At 38.8% G+C, this 21,144-nt stretch overlaps 1 protein-coding gene across 2 annotated transcripts in view; it reads right to left on the reverse strand.

Moving 5' to 3' along the window:
- Window positions 1-1,710: 1,710 nt before the first annotated feature.
- trit1 (tRNA isopentenyltransferase 1) overlaps window positions 1,711-21,144 on the reverse strand; it is a 34,167-nt gene continuing 14,733 nt past the window's right edge. For both annotated transcript variants that reach the window (XM_016247479.1, XM_016247478.1), the window contains 5 exons: window positions 19,676-19,788; window positions 12,972-13,049; window positions 2,994-3,103; window positions 2,622-2,739; window positions 1,711-2,533 (listed from right to left, as the gene is read on the reverse strand). In XM_016247479.1, the coding sequence (XP_016102965.1) occupies window positions 2,406-2,533; window positions 2,622-2,739; window positions 2,994-3,103; window positions 12,972-13,049; window positions 19,676-19,788 (547 nt within the window). In that variant the 3' untranslated portion in view covers window positions 1,711-2,405. The remainder of the gene's footprint in view (window positions 2,534-2,621; window positions 2,740-2,993; window positions 3,104-12,971; window positions 13,050-19,675; window positions 19,789-21,144) is intronic.

Consider the following 21,144-nt stretch of genomic DNA (forward strand, 5'->3'; position numbering starts at 1 on the left):
TTTACAAGCAGGCATATAAATGCAGTAATCCAAAAAGGGCAAGATATTATACCTATGCATGCGCAATACAGTATACAAGTAATACTATGCGAATTGGGATTGAGCCTTATGATTGTGCACACTTACACAGTTCTTTTATAATCATGACTTTCTATGTGTGTATTAAATGGGCTATTGGAGATCTAAACACGACAACTATGCAACCAAACTTGACCCAATTCTCCAGTTCTCAGCGTGGCTTAACTTGCGCTATTTGCTAGTTTTCTTTTATTCAAGGAATGAATCAGCAGTTGGGAGGGAACGGGGAAGAAACAGAATCATTCTAACAGCAGTATTAAACTGGCTAATCATCTCAGTGTGAGGTAAACAAATGTTCTTGCATAAACTGCATATAAACAAAACAAAACAAAAGCAAGCTAAGCATTGAACAAAGGGAAGTTTTACTCACAATTGTATCTTTAAAAAAAGAGTTTACTCAAAGTTTACTGATTCAAGTTGTTTTAAACCTGGATGATGCAGGAGAAATTTAGAAGATTGTGCTAGTCGCTTTTCAAGCAATTCAACTTAAATGGGGACTGAACCATAAATGTGGTCTACACATTCATTTTGGACACAAAGCTATCATTGAGAATGTAGCACAAACTTTGCATCAACCACTTTTATAGAGTTTTATTTTCGTTGTTACAGATTGAAAGCCTTAGTTCCCCTTCATTGTCACTGAATGGAAATAAGCAACCAACACATTCTTCAAAATTTCACCCGCTGCATTCCACAGAAGAAAGTCAAAAGGATGAGTAAATAATGAAAAATGTTCTTAAAAGCAGTGGTCAAACTACTAAAACAGTGTTAAGTACTACAATTTCTTGGAATAAACAGTCAGATGACATGCAAGGTCTACAAATGCCGTTTGTCTGTTCTTTTTCCATTCACTTTCAACCTTGAGAAAACTCCCTGATCTAAATGAGCTGCTATCCGTCAAGAGGAAACTCAGCTGACCCACTAAGACTTTCCCGCCAAGCTTTAAACTCTCACAGAGCTAAAATAAAACTCACAATCGCACACACAAGGATGAGAGGCTGCCCGTCACCCCCTTATACCGGATTCACCAGCACCCGCTCAGTCCAAATCAGTGCAAATATGGGACAGCTACTCTCTGTAAACACTCTCCCTTCCAGCTATTGTATGTGTGATGTATATTTAGCCTGGACAGGGAGGCTAATGAGTGTTATATTGTGAACTTGCTGAATTTCTACACTGAAGCACATACATCGACAAGGAGCAGGAACCAAAAGAGAGGGAGAAAGAAAAAGTAGGTAATTTTTGGTTCCCAGCCAAGGATTACGAAGTCGTGCACCAGTATGAGCAAGTATTGGTGGCTCATCGACCAAGCAACCCGGGAACTTTTCAAGCTAAAAGTTTTTCTGACTCGTTTGATTAGATAATGAACACAGATCTGTTCAGATACGTCATTATAAAACTTAAAAAAATGCTCTTTAATTACATTTACATAATATATGCAGTGACAGACAGATCATTCTGTAAAAGTCAAGAAATAAAAACACTTAACGTGTCTTAAAATGTGAAGTCTAATTGATTCAGCCTCATGATGTTCCAAACTCATTATTTCTTCTGTGGAGAAGATATTTTAAAGAAGGTTCACACTGCTCTTTTCCATACAAGTTACAATGAGACAAAAAATATATATGGCATATTATAATTTATTAAGTCAATGTATGGAAAAGAGCAGCATGGACATTCTTTAAAATGTCTCCTTTCATGTTCCATGTAAGAATTAATGGTTTTGGAACGGCATGAGGGTGTATAAATTTAGTTTTTGGTTGGATGTCATCACAGAAAAAGCAAAGGCACTGGCAATCCTGAGGAAGAACGTCCACCGCTTGAAGTCATAGTTACATTCTGACCCAAACTGATCAGACAATTACAAAAGTTAAGGCTTCCAAATAAAATCTGGCAACAAATGAATAACGAAAAAATAACCTCCATTCTTGATCAGCAGGGAAAAATGTGATCCAGTAATCCAACATCAGGAGTGATGTATTTAGAATTCAGTCAGAGCAGCCAAAGAGGTTAGCATAGCTCACCACAGTGTGGTTTAAAAGAGCATCAGACGCGGTTAGATGTGGTTATAAAGTGCACCGCTCAGACAAAACAGCAGCGGGGAAGACATCTGTCCAGCACAAGAATCCAAATCCAGACATCAGCCGTACCCCTTGGTCTGTGGCAGATGGGAAAAATGTCAAATCCGGGTGTCCAAACATCACAGACCCTGAAGTGCGTTCTGCTACTCCACAGGGAGAGTTGAGGTATCACTGCAGCTACATTGAGCACTTCATTTCTTTGGTCCATCTGTGAGCTCGACCCCAATAGATCCAAAGAGGGGAGCGCTATAGTACAGGTACCTGCCCGTCACTGACATTTGGATGTTTGGTAGGGTTTGGGTCCTGATCTGAGGCCTGCTCGGCTTTTCTCTTCGTGCGGACTTGATAAAGATGGTTTCTGGACTTCTGGTGTGCTGGAGAACAGGACAGGTCAAATTTTAACATCTTATTTCTTGTTGTAAGACGTTTGAGAATGCATTGGTTTGAAGAGCAGAAACTCACCCGTCCATTCTAAGTCGCCAATGATCACCTTCTCGCACAGGTCGCACATATGATGACTCCGCTTGTTGCGAGAATCCATCCCCTCTGCTCTGATTGGCTGTGCAGATGGTTGTTCTCCCTGAAATGATTTTAAAAGGAGAGGTGCTAAATATATTAACATTAAATACATAATAATAAAGTATGGATTGCAATTGACTTGTTACTTTTAAATTATTTGGGAAAAAAAAAAAACTCTTACGTAAGAAAATGCCACCAAAAATCACTGACTATTTTGCATAACCGCCATGGTTGGGTTCACAAGACAAATGATGATCAGCGGGGTGTAAAGGAGACATTATTTGCCAACTAAACAAGAAAGAAAACAAGTCAAACCTTTTGAAGGCAGTCCAGGATCTCTAGAGCAGGAGTAAGTACAGTAGTCTCCCAATTGGTCACGTCTGTCACATCCAGACCGTAAACTGGTGGCACATTGCTAGCAGGTCCTGAAGAATCGGAAGATAAATTGACAAAAGACGACTGATGAAATAGCATCTTGATTAAACCTGCAGAATAATCATGGAGCAATGTAAAAGTCTGAACACTGTGTACTCAAGCTGATGTTCTCAGACAAAATCTAATTGAGAAATGTTAATGTTAAACCTTAGGCTAATGGATAAATTACTTTCCTTAACTTCCAGCTTGAGTGCATTGGGGAAAACAATGACCATGATTTGCTGTGTAGGGGGAAAAAGCTAACATACAAGGACTTACAATTAAAAAAAACTATCATGGGATCCTAAAATTTGTTTTAGAAGGGGACAGAATATGTCTGGTTATGGTGTGGTGCAGTGAATCAGTATGGAGAAGTGGGGAGGGCCTGCAGCAGCCTGAACCTGCTGAATCACTGCCGCTCAATCTCAAACAGCATTCTGACACTGTCAGCAGAGACAACCACACTCTGACTCGCTCAACGCTATTGCTCCACACACAATACAGCAGACATGAACAGATAATGAGAGGCTCATACGTAAAACATATGCAGAGGAAAAAAAGTCACAGACACACACACATAAACCACTTAAACCTCAGAAAAGATTAGGTTTATTAGGGTGTTCTGGGTCCAAGTAAAAAAAAAACATCTCTTCTCATGATTGATGCATCAAATCCTCCTACTTCTCTAATTAGTAACAATGGCCACATTATCCAGATCAATTATATGTTAAACTCCTCAAAATAAGAGTAGAAAAGACATACGAATAAAAAGCTTCCATTAGCTTTTTATTCCGTATCAGTTACAATATATTATTACTTGCCTATAAGGCCCTTATTAATGGGTTCACTCCTGCGTACCTAACTAGTTTTCTACCACGCTGCAATCCATCACGCTCCCTAAGGTCACAAAACTCTGGACTTTTGGTAGTACCTAGGATAGCAAAGTCCACTAAAGGAGGTAGAGCTTTTTTGCATTTGGCTCCTAAGCTCTGGAATAGCCTTCCTGATAACATCCGGGGTTCAGACACACTCTCTCCGTTTAAATCTAGATTAAAGACACATCTCTTTGACCAAGCATTCAAATAATACATCTCATAATCTTGTACTGCAGTTATATCTGATCAAATGCACATTATTATTCTTTAGTTTGGGTTAAACAAATCAATAATGGGTTCACTCCTGCATACCTAACTAGTTTTCTACCACGCTGCAATCCATCACGCTCCCTAAGGTCACAAAACTCTGGACTTTTGGTAGTACCTAGGATAGCAAAGTCCACTAAAGGAGGTAGAGCTTTTTTGCATTTGGCTCCTAAGCTCTGGAATAGCCTTCCTGATAACATCCGGGGTTCAGACACACTCTCTCCGTTTAAATCTAGATTAAAGACACATCTCTTTGACCAAGCATTCAAATAATGCATCTCATAATCTTGTACTGCAGTTATATCTGATCAAATGCACATTATTATTCTTTAGTTTGGGTTAAACAAATCAATTTTGCTTGGTTGGAACAGCAGCTACGCTAATTATGTCTCTATTTGTTTCTCTGTTTTTGCCGTAACTAGGATTTACACAAGCTTCAGTCTGGATCCAGAACACCTGAGAAGAGATGATGCAACTCCTCAGAGGACCTCAGATGATGCCAACCCTGAAACAACATACAGAACTACCACATTTTGCTATAAGTTTGATCGCGTCATATATTAATTGCTGTTAATAGTGTTCATTGTGTGTTTGATTACGTCTTTAATTGATTTTTCCATACATTTCTGCCATATGTACATTAACTGACAGTCACCCCTGATAAACTACTACTAAATATTGTAGAAACTTAATTTGTTGTAAAGTTGCTTTGCAACGATTTGTATCGTGAAAAGCGCTATACAAATAAACTTGAATTGAATTGAATTAGCATAATCCTATCTTCTCTGATCTTGGCTGTCTGGTGCTGCAATAAACTCTACCACATCATACCATAACTGTGACCATATCATTTAAGCCAGCATTAAAGACTCTTGATCTTTTTGGGAAAATACTGAAATTTTCAATAATATGACATTCTATGCGCAGTACTGTGGTGGCACCATGTTTTAAATTGTGTCAGGTAGTAATAACAGTAAATAGAACTGTAAAAAATGATTACATTCATGGAAAGGGGTTTTATACATGGTATACAAAGCCACTTAAGAAAAAACAAAGCATTAACATTCATGTCCTAAAACAAGGTATTTTGAAGGTAAAATTGGCACTGCCATGGTGCATTGTTGGAGTTTTACAAATTAATAAAGGCAACAACAAAAAAGTAATTATTGTTAAAGTGTTACTGTATCAGCTAAAAAAAAGTAAATAGTGCATCTCTAGCCTATTAAGTGGAGAAAACAACTTGCTCAGCAATTAACTAATGCAATTTGATTTGATCCAACTCTGGTCACTGAAGTGTCACTATGACCAATTGCAGTGGTTTGGCTCAGGGAGGCTTAGTTACGTCCTGGTGAAGACATGAGCAGTTAAAATGTTCCTGCTGTGAATGATCACCAGTTTCAAAGCAGCATCTGTCTGGCACAATATTTTTAGAGCTGCTGTTTTCAAACGCTGTCTAGTTGAACTGTCAAACTACTTATGACATCCTGTACTTAATTTTAGTTTTTCTTTGAGGAAATTTTAGTAAATTTTACAAATGCACACTGAATATGGAAGAGCACAAAGCATTAACATTCATGTCCTAAAACAAGGTATTTTGAAGGTAAAATTGGCACTGCCATGGTGCATTGTTGGAGTTTTACAAATTAATAAAGGCAACAACAAAAAAGTAATTATTGTTAAAGTGTTACTGCATCAGCTAAAAAAAAGTAAATAGTGCATCTCTAGCCTATTAAGTGGAGAAAACAACTTGCTCAGCAATTAACTAATGCAATTTGATTTGATCCAACTCTGGTCACTGAAGTGTCACTATGACCAATTGCAGTGGTTTGGCTCAGGGAGGCTTAGTTACGTCCTGGTGAAGACATGAGCAGTTAAAATGTTCCTGCTGTGAATGATCACCAGTTTCAAAGCAGCATCTGTCTGGCACAATATTTTTAGAGCTGCTGTTTTCAAACGCTGTCTAGTTGAACTGTCAAACTACTTATGACATCCTGTACTTAATTTTAGTTTTTCTTTGAGGAAATTTTAGTAAATTTTACAAATGCACACTGAATATGGAAGAGCTCTCAAGATGTGTAGCCTGTTTATTAATTCTTATTACCGAATTGCACAATGGTGTGTTTGCAAAATTGAGTGTTTGCATCCAAGAAGACCGTGACGGTTAGACATATTTTTTCATATTTGAGATTTATTTATTTTTTATAAGGAAGAAACCTGACCTCTTACAATCTGCAGAATGCATTTTAACAAACTACTGGGGACAAACATTTCTGAAATGTTCCTAAGTGTCAGCAAACTAACACTACGCCCTTCTCTAACAAACATGATTTCTTGTTAGTACAAAACTGCTGCATTTACAACTGCTACTATAATTTTTGCGGTTGAAACCCTCTTAAGAGATTACAAGGAGTCCAGCTCAAAAGGACAACAACAGAAGTAACAGAAAATTGAGAAAAGTCACTATTTCACAAGGACACTGCTGATAATATCATCCAGCATTCACACCTGCTTGCCTGAGGCCAATGTTACAGAAGTCCAGTACTGTCACAAAGAGAAACGTACTTAAAACAGCTTAATGCATGAAGGCTCGTAGTTAAAAGAATTACTATGCAAAAGCTTGATTTACATAAAATGCAAAGTACACGAACACTGAACATTGTTTGTAACCGTAGTTAAATGTTTATTGCAGAAAATCGAATTCTTTGTCAAACTGTTCCACCACATCTGGCAAAAAGGAACCAACAGTTTCTAATTTGACCCTGGGCCAACCACTGGAATGACTCCAAACGCAATTTACTTCCTTATCACCCTGTGCTTGTTTACAATTACAGCAAAACCAGATGACACCACAAAGTATGACAATCCTGAAACACAACAATAACTACATCCATAATATTAAACAAGCACAATAAAATTATTATAATGCAACAGGTATTTAGAAAACCTGAATGACAACCAAATGCATATTATGCAAAAAAAATAGGATATTTAAGTGGGCATAATATATCATGAAATGCATTACAATGATGATGATTTAAATATACCTCAAACACCTGCAGTATCAAATGTTATAAATTATTTTATTTTTTTTAATTGTTGAAAAGTAAAAGCACTAATAGGCATATTTGCTTAAAGGGGGTCATATCATGTTGCTAAAAAGAACATTATTTTGTGTATTTGGTGTAATGAAATGTTTATGCGGTTTAAGGTTCAAAAAACACATTTTCCACATACTGTACATTATTGTTTCTCCCCTATGCCCCGCCTTTCTGAAACTGCGTCGGTCTGAAAAGCGAGGTGTGCTCTGATTGGCCAGCTATCCAGTGCGTTGTGATTGGCCGAATACCTCAAGCGTGTGACGGAAATGTTACGCCCCTTACCATATTGTGATGCCTTGTACCAGCCGGAGCGACGAGACAAAAACATTGAAAACCCAATATAAACGAGGCATTTGTTGCATTCAGTGGGGACATAATTACGGATTATAATGACTTATACTGTCTTTTTACGCATTGTGTTGCATCGCGCTGCGTAAACATTAAACCCTGTCTGTATTTGTGATCGGAGAAATTACAAACAACAAGCGCTACTCTACACTGCTCAAAACTTGCTTTATCAGTGGCAAAATCTTTAAATATAAAAAAACGTACTTACAGTCTGTGAGTCAGAACAGCCGGCATTGTAGTCTACTCTCCCAGGATCAGGAAACAGTCCTCCATAAAATGCGCAGCACACATCTGAATATTTGGGTTGAACTGTTCTGGAACAGTGTTGTAAATATAACTTAACCACTGATTTCTAGTCGTGTCCTCTTTTGGAAGGCCAAACAAAGTAGTTTCGCTTTCACAACGAAACACACAGCGCCTTCACGACATGGCGGCGGCAGCAACAACAATACTACAGCGAGAATAAAAGTTACGCCTTCTTTCTTTGCGTGAACATTTGGGCGGCGTTATGCAAATCTTCTCACATAGTGAGGTAGACATGTGGGGGTGTGTTAGAACGTGCCGTTTTAGGTAGGCGTGGTTGACTTAACTTTTATAAAGAATATCTCTTTGGATTTGAGACTTTAGCATTTGCAACTTTACAGATCTTCTTTATGCACCAAGAGCTTGTAACACTTCAAAGAGAAAGGAAAACTTGAAATCGCATCATATGACCCCTTTAAACTCACCAAATATACATTTTTAAATAAATTAAAATCCATTACTTTCAACTCGGCAAAATCTCCCAGCAAAAACCTGAAAGTATGGATCATGATAATGTTTCATGCACCAAATGAGATACAAATAGCATTATAGGACTAACGCCTTTTAATTTGCCTGTACATGTTTTGCATTGGCATCAAACACACAGGTGTTCCTTCACACACGCAACCCAGCATCCCACTTAGCTGATGTAAAGCATCTCTTTAGCCCAAACTAAACCTTGTTGCCTCTTGCTTGCAGTAGCTTCTAATCAAAGAAAGTTCTGCAGTCTTTATGTCTGCTATTGTGCTTATCAGAAAAGAGCGGCAGCAGGTGGGCCTGCACAGAGACTCCTGGCCTACCTGAGACATGTGGGGAGTGGAGGACTTTCTTTTTATGTACCTTTACATACTTCTTTAAACTTCTCCCTCTCCATCTCTCTCTCTGGGGTAATTTAATTAGAGGGAACAGGGCAACGATGGCCATCTGGGGGTAAACAGATGCTGAACGGAGGTCTTTCTCTCCCGCCCCAAATTAAAATCTCAGTGAAATCCAAGTCAAGTAATCTTGCCAGACCTGAATGGTGGAAAAGACAAGAGAACAAGGGTTTCTAAGCACAGAGATCTCAATTATCTGCCTCAATGAGGTGGCGCCTTTCCAGTACACCCACGGCAGGCAGCCGTACGTCTGGCGTCTTTTAAAATCTGAAAAGACCCCTCGCTCACCAAATGGCAGATCCTCTAGAGTCTCTGAAGTCATGGACATAAGGAAACTCACTGAGCAGTCACACCTGCTGCTGTTTATGTGATAAGAGAGCCTAGGGCAAGAAAGGACGAAAGCAGATATGGATTTCAGGACAGGACACCTGCTGCAATGCTGGACAGCTGTAGGACTTTGTCAGTCATCTTTGGACATTTCAAACAGGAAGTGAGTGCTAAGAAATTAAATGACCACAAGTCGTAATCATCAGACTTCCAGCTGTAGGGTGCAGCCACCAGGTCAACACATCAGCAGCTGTGTTTTTTCTTCTCTCATCCCTTAATCTCATTTAAACTTTCTTATACATTACGTGGCAATCTTCATCTATACGCTGGCAGCAGTCTTGCAGCGGGAATGTATTTTAGGGAGTGCGGGGTGTGTCCCGAGGTGTGCAGAGTGTAAGGGGACACTTTTCTATGTCGCACCTGTCGCACATCCCACTCAGGTTTCCCCTATCGTTGACAAAAGGCAAGAGACGGTTATTTAATGCTCACGTTGCCTTCCCAAGCCATCAACTGAGCCGTTGTCACGGTTACCCCCCAAGCTGCTCAGCCCAATCTCCCTGGGGAAGCACAGGGAGATATGGAGCTCAGGTTCACCCTAATCCCAAATTCAGCTGTTACACTGTCAACAGTAGGGTTCAAAATGGGCTCAGCTCTACAAGGAAGCATGCTGAGCATTTGAGCTGGCTAATGGCTGCAAATCAATTGATTTTAATAAGGGTGGCACATCACAAGAACTTAGTTTCCAAAAATTGTTTGACTGCTCAGAGTAATGTTCCCTTCTTGGGCCAACAAAATCAATATACCAAACTGGCATATACATAGCACCTTAGAGCGCAATTCACAAAAAAATAAAGAGAACAAATGAAAAAACACTGACTGAAAAATTAAAGAGGAATTGTTGATTGCCCCATAGAGGCCAGGAGGACAATGAACCCAAGTTTGCTTTCAATGACCCCACAGTCCTTATCCCCAAGAGGCCACACCACAGACTCAACCTCCTGCCACCAATCTGAATTCCTAGCAGTGCACTAATGCCTGCAGGATTAAACCGGTCAGCTGAGGGCCCCATGAGGCCCTGGGATGCGTGGGGTGTGGAGGGAGGGATCAGTTAGGCCACTGACAGACAGCCACAGCAGCTTAACCAGACCAAAAGCAGGTCAGAGTTCCAATAGGGTCAATACATTGAACTCTCAACATTTTACAATAGTAGCCAGGTGGTGAAGACAAGAAAAAAGATATATCGAATTTGGTATTTTAAAATCACTGTCTTATGCATTAAGCCATATAAAGTGTTAATGGTTTTCTACATATGGAAAATGCTTAACGAGAGACTTTGCGCATTGTGTTCATATTCTGCTTTTCTGTGGCCATGGATGTGCAGGTCTCGTCTTTCTCTCCTTCACGTGATTTACAGGACCCTGTACGTTATAGTACTAAATAAGTTTTAATAATTTAACCACTACAGCCTCTCGTCGCCATTGGCAGAACGCAAGATTTGTGTACATTGCAAGTGATGTCGCAGGTAGCTCAGAGTGCAGGCGGCGACTGCAAGTGACATTGTAATTTTGTTTCTTTTTTTTCTTGTCTTTACCACCCGGCTACTGTTGTAAAATGTTGAGAGATTCAATTAAAAATAATAATAATTAATAAATAAAAAAGATTGCAAGTGACATCACTTGCGGAAGTGCAGTCTGAGAGTGCATGTCTGCAGCCAGACCCTTCGCAGAGTCCAGCAAAGGTTAGGAGAGTGGTGGGAATGACCAGACTTACCATTGGGCTTGACCGGGCAGCAGCCCATGGGCCCTGCCTTTCCCCATTTACGTTTGTTTGATTTGTTCAGTTATATGCCACTCAGAAATTATTAGCCACATTTCCACTGGCCAGGCGATGCTAACAGCTTCCAATTACGACCTTCGAGGCCATAATCAAACAGCATAAACTGGTATTTATGATTACCGTATTGGCCCGAATATAAGACGACCCTGATTATAAGACGACCCCCCTTTTCCCAGATGTACCTTTTGGAAAAAGGCTTTTTAAAAACCAAATCTTGATAAAATTATCATATGTTCATGCCTCATTTCTTTACAGAGAACGATTGTACAGTATATTATATTAATGTTCCACTAAATTATGCGATCTGAAAAGTTTTCGGTGCTCTCTCCCGGTCTCACTCCCATCACACATAGTGGGCAGAAATGTCTTCAAAATGATAAAAAAAATTTTTTAAAAAGGCCATTTAATGAGTTTGTTTTTATAATTATGCCTACGATATAGTACAAATATTCATATAAAAAAAAAGTAGTAGTATATCATTTCATTTTTGCAATAATTTTATATTTCTACAATTAAATGTTATATTTAAACTTAATTTATGCAAAATCCATCTATGGATGTTAAGACATGTTAATATCCAACATGTCTTTTTATTCTGATTGAATTTTGTTGATTGAATCTTGAATTGATTAAATTTAAGAATCTGACATAAGAGGACACGGATATGACAATACATTTTTATAATACTAATACATCTCTGGCTTTTTTGCTCAGTGTTATTTCAGGGTTTTGATTTTGGAACAACATGCTGTCTGACAAAATTATTATTATTTTTGGGTGAATTATTCCTGTATAGGTTCTATAAACAGGATGAGTTATTGCATTCTGTCTGTACTATTTTTTACATTTTCGGTCTACGTACATATGCATCAAACAGTCCACTCTATAAGCAACAAGTTAAAATTAATTTAACTTTTAACACCCCCACCCTTGGGACTCCTGCATTCTGTATTTGTCCCATTCTGTCTAGCTGTTTCTGAATACAATATAAACCACAAGACAACCTGTGTGAACGCCCCCTGTGCCACACACATACACACCCTCCTTTTAACTTTACAGCTTTTATTATGTGAACAACTAACAGTGTTTCACTTGTACATTCTCCATTCGTTTGAAGTGCCCTTTCACTTCCTTTCTCTAGATAAACTTCACACCCTGATGTCACCAGCACACACATACACACACAGCTGTTCATCCATTGACGGGTTTGCTGATTCGGCTGTTGTCTGTTAAGAAGTAAAGGTACAAACTGTTCAGACGGACTGTGTCTCGAAACACCCAAGCTTTACAAGCATTTGATCTTTTATCAACCCAAGGCCGGTAAATACTGAACCCTGAGTCTTGGAATTTTGAGATTGTCTGTAAGGGAGGAGTAGCCTTCAAACACACACTGTATTTCAGCAGTTTGTGTGTTTAATGGTCTGTGTGAAGTCCATCTCGTTAAAACGGCTGTGATTACCTGACCATTGGACCGTTCTGAAAGAAAACGAAAAAAAGACACACATACACAGCTCCAGTAACATCTGAGGGCGACTGAAGCCAATATACAACAGACAAGCCAAGAGTGAAGCCAACATGTAATGCGCACCAATGAATACAGAACTCAGATGAGTGAACTGTGGCTGCAATTCCTGTGAGAGTAAGTGTGATCCAAATTAAAGCCAGTGGCTACGATGCACTCTGAACTAGCACAGCTGTGGTGTTACGGAGCATCCAGCAGCAGAGACCGTACCTCACAGACCATTAAACTCTCAAACAATAGCAACAGGATGGAAAGGGGAAGAGAAGTCACACTAAAGGTTTCATGCAATGCCATTCCAGGGATATTATGGCTTGAATACCCTGCAGTTTGGTACCTTGTGGGGATCAAATAAGCTGGCTTCTGAACTTGACCACTACACCACACCAGCACCCAAACTTAGAAAAGAGTGTGTATTCAGTGAGACTTACTCTTGAGGAATCGGTTGCGGACCCATTTGTTCTGTTTTCGGGCGTAGCGGCGGGTCGCCTGCTTGAGCGACTCGATCCCTGTGAGAGGGGGAGGAAATAACAAGATCGATACATGAATGTCACACCAAGTACTATGTGAGATGTTGTGGGAGAAGTCAAGTGAAAAGTAGTCATGCACGATGGGTTTACTGACACAATTTTAAGTGCTAATAGCAAAACCTAGAGAATGAGGGGAAGAGGAAGAGGCAGTTCCATTAAAACTCTCAGCCTCCCTCTCTCTCAATCCACTTCCCCTTCAGTATACCACTGGTGCCAGAGCACACTGGGCTGTGTCTATGTTCTACGACAGCACAATTTAGTCAAATTTACGATTTTTGACAAATATTGGGATTTGAACCGTTAAATTTAAAGGGACACTTCATCCAAAACTATTCACTCATCATTTTTGTCCTTTGAAAGTCCTTGCCAACAAAACTTTCATGAATCAAAAACTACAAAAACACATTGCAAAAGCAATCCATTTGAATTAAGTGGTTTAATCCAAGTCTTCTGAAGAGACACAATTACTTTATTTGAAATATTACTACTTTATTTGAACAGATTTATTTTAGGTTTTTATTCACACAAACATTAATCAATGAATGCATTGAGCACATCAAAAATGGTCAACTGAGCAAGCACAGCTTAGCTTCATATTTTTACAATGGCTTTTTGTACATTTTGATGCATGAAAGATTTGGTTGGATTGACATGTGGGTGAGTAAATGATCACTTATGATATCAAGGTTTAAAAACAAAGTCATATAAGCACACTCAAGCTCTCATGCTGAGTTGAGATACAAACAAAGTTTATAAAAAAAAAACACTTTCAAAAGCACTTTATATTTATATTTATATTGTAAATAAACTTGAAAGTAGAACCCAATCTCGTTTTGGATAAATGTGATATGGATATTTTTTTGGAATTCAGTCTTATAATACTGTAATACAAAATTAAATCATTGTTAAAATAACTACCGGAGTATTATAATGCAATATTAATGCATCTGTATTAATTACTTAAAAAAAAAAAAAAAAAGAGCAAATATTACACCTACATTTTTTACACCTAAATAAATAGATAAAGGGCCTAAATCAATATTAGTGGACCAATATGCATTGGAGGGTGCAAAAACAATAGTCTCAGTTTTACATTCATTTAGGTGCAGAAAATTCACAGCCAACCATTTTTTCAAGTCCTTTAAAGGTGCACTAAGCAAATTTTGCCAAACGATGTAAAGTGAAAACTGAAAACATCAAAACAGACACACCCATACCCTGACCGGACCTCGCCCCTATTTTGATAATTCCGCCCCACACGTATGTACACAACCCTGGCATCGACGATGGCGGAATCTGCTATGCCTGCCGGCCGAAGGATTGATGTCGTCAATAAGTGAAAGCGATGTGTGTTACTATGGTAATTCAACGTAAAAATCAAAGTACCTCACTTATCAAGAAGAAACAAAGCAACATCTGCCATTTTTTTATCTGCCATCTCTCGCTATCTCTTCTCCCTCTCATTACTACACACGCCCCTTACTGCTGATTGACAGCAAGTGTGTTTTGGGACACTGTGGTCAAAAGTGTATTTTCAAATATTGCTTAGTGCACCTTTTAAGCATGCAAGAAGAGGCTCTAAGGAGTTGCCTTCCTTCTTTACTGGTACATATATTTACGTATCATCGGCATAACAATGAAATGATATTCCATGTTTACTAATGTGACGAGAGGGGCGGGGCCGAAAGCCGTGGATCCAGGCCTGGTCCTCTCTCCTTCCAACACTGCCGTCACTCCTCCTTTTATCCTTCCGTAGCTCCTCCGTGGGACTCGAGACCGGTGAGTGGCGCAGGTGTCGTGCATTAGCATTTTCTCCACCGGCCTCACTCCGTTCCCACGGCTCTCGGCCCCGCCCCTCTCATCACAACTAAAAATAGACCCAATTGGAAGCATGTACAATGAAAACAAAATGGGTCCCAAAATGGATCCCTGAGGGATTCCACATATAAAAGAGGCCGACGATGATGTAAATTCACCCAGGGTAACTGAAAAGCTCCTATTAGTTAGACGTGACTTAAACCAGTGCCACAAATCCCCATCAACCGTTCAAGTCGTGCAATAATGATTTCATGGTCAATGGTGTCAAAGGCTGCACACTAAGGTCTATTAACACCAAAACTGCAGCATCACCAGAGTCTACAGTTAGCAAAATATCGTTGAGAACTTTCAAAAGTGCAGACGCTGTACTATGATGCTCCCTAAACCCAGACTGGAATACTTCAAATAAAGAATTCCAATTAAAAAAAGACAGCACCTGAATTAGAACAGCTTTCTCTAGCACTTTCGAGACAAAAGGTAATTTTGAAATAGGCCTATAATTTGAATAATCTGTTGGATCCAGCTTAGTGTTTTTAATTAAATGTTGTACTACAGCATGCTTAAAGAAGCAGGAACAGTCTCCAATGCAAGGCAGCTAATTATTATTGATAAAACACTAGGCCCAACTACATCAAATGTTTGTTTAATCAGTCTTGATTGGACAATATCAAGAGGGGAATCTGATTGATCAACTATTTTAGCCAAGGTGGAGATTTGAAACTAGGGGTGCTCCGATTGATCGGCTACGATCACTATCGGCCGATAATCGCTTTGGGATGTTTGATCGGCGGTCTCTAAAAAGGCCGATCTCAAGATGATGATGCTGCTGTGAGAGGTTTGGCATGACATGCAGCGGCACTGTCTCGGTCTCTGTCCGGCGCGGGTAAAATAATTATAATGCTGAAAGAGATGTACTCACCTTCATATTCCTTAATTAAATAACTTCTAAAAGTAATTTGAAAACCTTGTGTGAGATGTAATTTCACAAACCCTTTCTCTCTCAAAATACGCAAATGTCTTCAAATCACCACACATCGCGTCTGTCTATAAGCGAGCTGCACACTGCACAGTCGACACAGGAATTGTCACTTGCACTATCGAGGCAGTGTCACATCATCACTAAAGTTTATAAATTGCATTGCTTTTTCATTCATACCAGTGTTTAACCATTCAGCGCTCGCTCGCTCTCCTGGAGACCTCATGCATGGAGGCTCATGCACACTCGCAGCGCACACACATAATGCCAGGTTCACATTACTCCGTCTGCAGTGCGAATGTGGTGCGTATTTTTTCCGCGCTCATGTTAATGGATTAATAAAGCATGCACAATGCACACGGTTGCGTTCCAGAAGTGCGTTCCAGGAGCGGTGCGTCTGCAGCAGTGCAGAGTTCGTTTCCGCACCGAGTCCATTTCTGCACTGCAAGCGCTGAATTAAAGTAACAGCGCATTTTTTGCAGTAAATATGAACATGGATTGACACGAAAATGTAGTAATAACATTATAAACGCATATTAAAGTCTACTCTGTTTCACAGTCAACACATACAGGTGCATCTCAATAAATTAGAATGTCGTGGAAAAATTAATTTCAGTAATTCAACTCAAATTGTGAAACTTGTGTATTAAATAAATTCAATGCACACAGACTGAAGCAATTTAAGTCTTTGGTTCTTTTAATTGTGATGATTTTGGCTCACATTTAACAAAAACCCACCAATTCACTCTCTCAACAAATTAGAATACTTTATAAGACCAATAAAAAAAAAATTGTGAATTGTTGGTCTTCTGGAAGCTCTTGATGCCTTGACCCCAGCCTCAGTCCATTCCTTGTGAAGTTCACTCAAATTCTTGAATCGATTTTGCTTGACAATCCTCGTAAGGCTGCAGTTCACTATGTTGGTTGTGCATCTTTTTCTTCCACACTTTTTCCTTCCACTCAACTTTCTGTTAACATGCTTGGATACAGCACTCTGAACAGCCAGCTTCTTTGGCAATGACTGTTTGTGGCTTACCCTCCTTGCGAAGGGTGTCAATGATTGTCTTCTGGACAACTGTCAGATCAGCAGTCTTCCCCATGATTGTGTAGCCTAGTGAACCAAACTGAGAGACCATTTTGAAGGCTCAGGAACCCTTTGCAGGTGTTTTGAGTTGATTAGTTGATTGGCATGTCATCATATTCAAATTTGTTGAGATAGTGAATTGGTGGGATTTTGTTAAATGTGAGTCAAAATCATCACAATTAAAAGAACCAAAGACTTAAACTACTTCAGTCTGTGTGCATTGAATTTATTTAATACACGGGTTTCACAATTTGAGTTGAATTACTGAAATAAATGAAATTTTCCACGACATTCTAATTTATTGAGATGCACCTGTATAAGCTGAATAAATATCTAAAAATCCTGATTGGAGTATCACTATAAATAGTTATAAATGATAAAAAGAAGGCTTTAAAAAGATCGGTATCGGTGATCGGTATCGGCAGATACTGCTTTCTGTGTTCGGCCTCAAAAATCCTGATCGGAGCACCCCTATTTGAAACAATATCGCTCATTAGAACATGCAGAAACTAAGAAATTAATTTCTGTATAGAGATATTTACTTTGTTAAGGGATAATGACTGGCAAAGTGTAAAATAATTCAAAAACGTGAAGTGTTTGTCATGTTCTGACCATAAAGAGAAGTTTAAAACCACAATTGTTGGTCTGGTTTGTACAACTTTTACTTAGGAGCAAAAATCTGCATTTAAACTTGACAGAAATAAAGATTTGAAATGTATTGTGATAATTATCGATATCAACTGATTTGAAAAATATTATCATGATAATTTTTTGGGCCATATCGCCCCCAGCCCTAATAATAACTCATTTTAACATCATGCACGTCACATGCTTTATTATTTTCTCATTCATGCATGTTTCTTATCCACTCTTAAATTGTCAATAAGTTTAAGCAGCCCTGCGCTGGGCAGATATATAAAGTTTGGCATGACTAGCACTGCACACACACTGCTCTACTGTATCATCAGCCTCACGCGTAGATGCAACTCAGGAAATACAGCTTATTAAAACACATTCTTGAAGTACCGGTACTAGTAAAATGCGGAATCGCAACATTTTTAAAAGCAGGATATTGTGATACCTTTTTAGTACCGATATATCGTGCTAACACTACAGTAGACAACAGAACAGTGTGCCACCCATTAAATTTGAAGCACAGAGAAAATGCAGACTACATTACCCATTTTCTATTTTCAAAAACTTTAAAATTTAATTTTTTAAAAATGTGATGGCAAAGCTGAATTGTCAGAAACCAATACTTCAGTCTTCAGTATCACATGACCTTTCAGAAATCATTCTAAAATGCTGATTTGCCGCTCAAGAAACATTTCTTATTATTATCAATGTTGAAAACAGTGGCTGTTTAATATTTTTGTGGAAACCATGACACATTTTTAACCAGAATCCAAATGCAGGTCCAAATGCTCTATCAGATACCAAAGCAAACAACAAACTGTGCTAATATACACTCACTATGTGCTGTAGTACAACCCCCAAATAAAAATCATGATTCTAACCTTTATCTCCAAATTGAAATATCATTTGGCTACACAGGGATTTATCTTGAATCTGAACTGTTAAAATACTTCCTGTCCGGGCTCACAGAAAGCGGAATCCCCACAAAACATAAATGCAATTCACAATCCATCATATAAACATCAGAGCAACAACATCCAAGAGCAGTATTGTTGACTCCATGGCATAATGACAAGTCAGTAATGCTCAGCACTCAACACAAGCAATCCACACTTATGAGCTCTCAGCAGACATGAGTGCCATTATGAGTGCTGCAACTTTCATGCTTAACGTGCCGGTAATTGATCTTGACACCAATCCAACTGACTGACTGACAGAAAGAGAGAGAGAGAGAGAGAGAGAGAGAGAGAGAGAGAGCCTGATGTCTCCCTCTCTACAGCCCCTCAGCAGCTGTTAACAGAGACTGAGAGCATTCTGTCTTAAACACTGAATGTTTTAGACATCTGATCAGACTCCAACACCACTGCAGCTGTCAATTCCCATACTGAAAATCAGGAGACAATACCTGTTTGCTAAATAATAGGACTAGTAATCCATTACCAGTTTTAACTGAATTACATATGCTGGTTAATCAAATAATTAGCATATCAGTATAAAAGGAAAATGTTCCCAAATGAAGATAAGTCAAAGACTTTGTGACAGATGAGTAAATAATTTAATAGATATGACATAAAATGTTTTTTATTACATGTCTGAAACATACTTTCCCTCTGTATTATTTATTTAATTGTTGGTTTGTTTACATAAGCATCAGACATGTTAGCATAATCATAAGAAATCATTACTGTAATGAGAATTAATCACCAGCAATTAATAATGAACATGTACAATGAACTTGTCTGATGGTGGTAGTCATATTTTTGTATAATAATGATAATTTTAATCACTGTTGGACCTAGTGTTTTTGCTTTGTGTTTTGTTTAAAAGCTGGTTTGTTTGACGGTTACAAAAAAAACAGCTTGGAAGAGCATGAGAATGTTTTCAGCACGAGTGTCTGAGATTGTGTTTGCTCTGTTTTGTGCGAAGTCAGAAAAGGTTTCATAACTGTTCTCATGCAGAGAAATTTCAAGAACATCAACATTCTCACTATGTTCATTCTCAAGTCCTGAACTGACAGCTGTTTATAGTTTAACAACAAAAGACTGAAGACATTCAAGCTCAAGTCCAATGAAAAGGAGAATGAATCCTTACCTTTAATCTTCAGTTTGTCACGTTCTTCCTGACTGATGTTCTCACTTGCTGTCAGGTACTCGTGAAACTCTTTAAAGCCAATAGACTGGAATATGCCATGCTGATAGTCCTGACTGCAAACACAGAGGAGAAAACTAAATTCCTTATGTACACAACTAGAGTAAATGTAAGTGATTTTTGTCCACAAGAGCACCACAACGCTAGAATGCTCTGGGTTTTTGCAAGGGTGTTAAGTATAAAAATTAAAAAAAAAAAAAAAAACTAGCCCCAAACTTTTAAACAGTAGTGTAAATGCATGCTATACAATGTGTGAATAAATGAATGAATACATATATAACAATAAGAAAACAAACATTTCTGTACACAGTTTTAAAGCAGCAATAATTTAATGAAATTACATTTTTTTAAAAAGAGGAAGAAAAATGTTCTGCAAAAACAGCAAACCATAACTGTATTTTATCCTATGAAATGTAAGGGATAGGTAATGTTTATGCTAATACAGCTATGATTCTTTCAGCTATGAATTTCAATTAAATATGAACCTAAATCTGATGTACAAGATAAATAAATGCCTTCTGTTGTGCTCCGTCTGGGTGAAGTTCAGTTATGTCTGAAGTTTAACAGCAACTCAAAAGCTTGAATTTGCAACATTTCACTGCTATGAATATACCGTATTATATTACGTTATGCACTGGTAAAAGTATTCTGAAACCACAAGCAATGTCAAAGCATCAACCATCTCATATGAAACTACATACTTTAAAGAGTTCTTTAAAAATAGTTTAAAGTGCTCCCATGTTTTTTCAGCACCATAGATTGTGCACTTTTTCCACAACAGCTCACATTTTTCAAATGCACTTCATTATACAAATACACCTAATGCTACAGTAATTAAACCGAGACTAAACAACAAAGCTTTTCCTTTTGAATGTTTCATTATCAATGTTATTGCTTAGCTGTAGCAGAATTTAAAGAATAATATTATAAGTATTAGGCCCTTTGGGCGAACTCGAGGGTGAAATCAAATTCAATGTTTAATGGAACTCAATTTTAGATGGAAACCCGGTCACTGGGTGCATCAGAACACCAGCCCCTGGGGTTAAAATGAGTCATCATACAGCTCAGAAAACAGAGATCAGCCGGTCATAGGGACACAGACAGTGCAGACGGGGCGAGGGGGAGGGGGTCTATTGACAGGACAGAGCGAGATAGACCGAGAGGGAATAGAAAGGAGAGACAGGCAGAGTCTGACCTTGCTGCCTTGTGACTGCTTCCAGTGTAAGGTGAGAGGGCTGGCGGAAGGGCGGCAGATGCAGACAAAAAGAAGAGAAAAAAGGGGGAGGAAGAGAGTGGGATGACGTGAGGAAAGAGGAGAAAAGAGCTTGGCTGGCAAGTTTGTCAACGAAGACGTTTGAGAGGAGAGGCGGGGTGTGATCGGCTGGACGGAGAGCCAGGCATTCGGCCATCAA

Source organism: Sinocyclocheilus grahami, unplaced genomic scaffold (genome assembly GCF_001515645.1).
Source record: "Sinocyclocheilus grahami isolate Dianchi unplaced genomic scaffold, SAMN03320097.WGS_v1.1 scaffold837.1, whole genome shotgun sequence".
Lineage (NCBI taxonomy): Eukaryota > Metazoa > Chordata > Actinopteri > Cypriniformes > Cyprinidae > Sinocyclocheilus > Sinocyclocheilus grahami.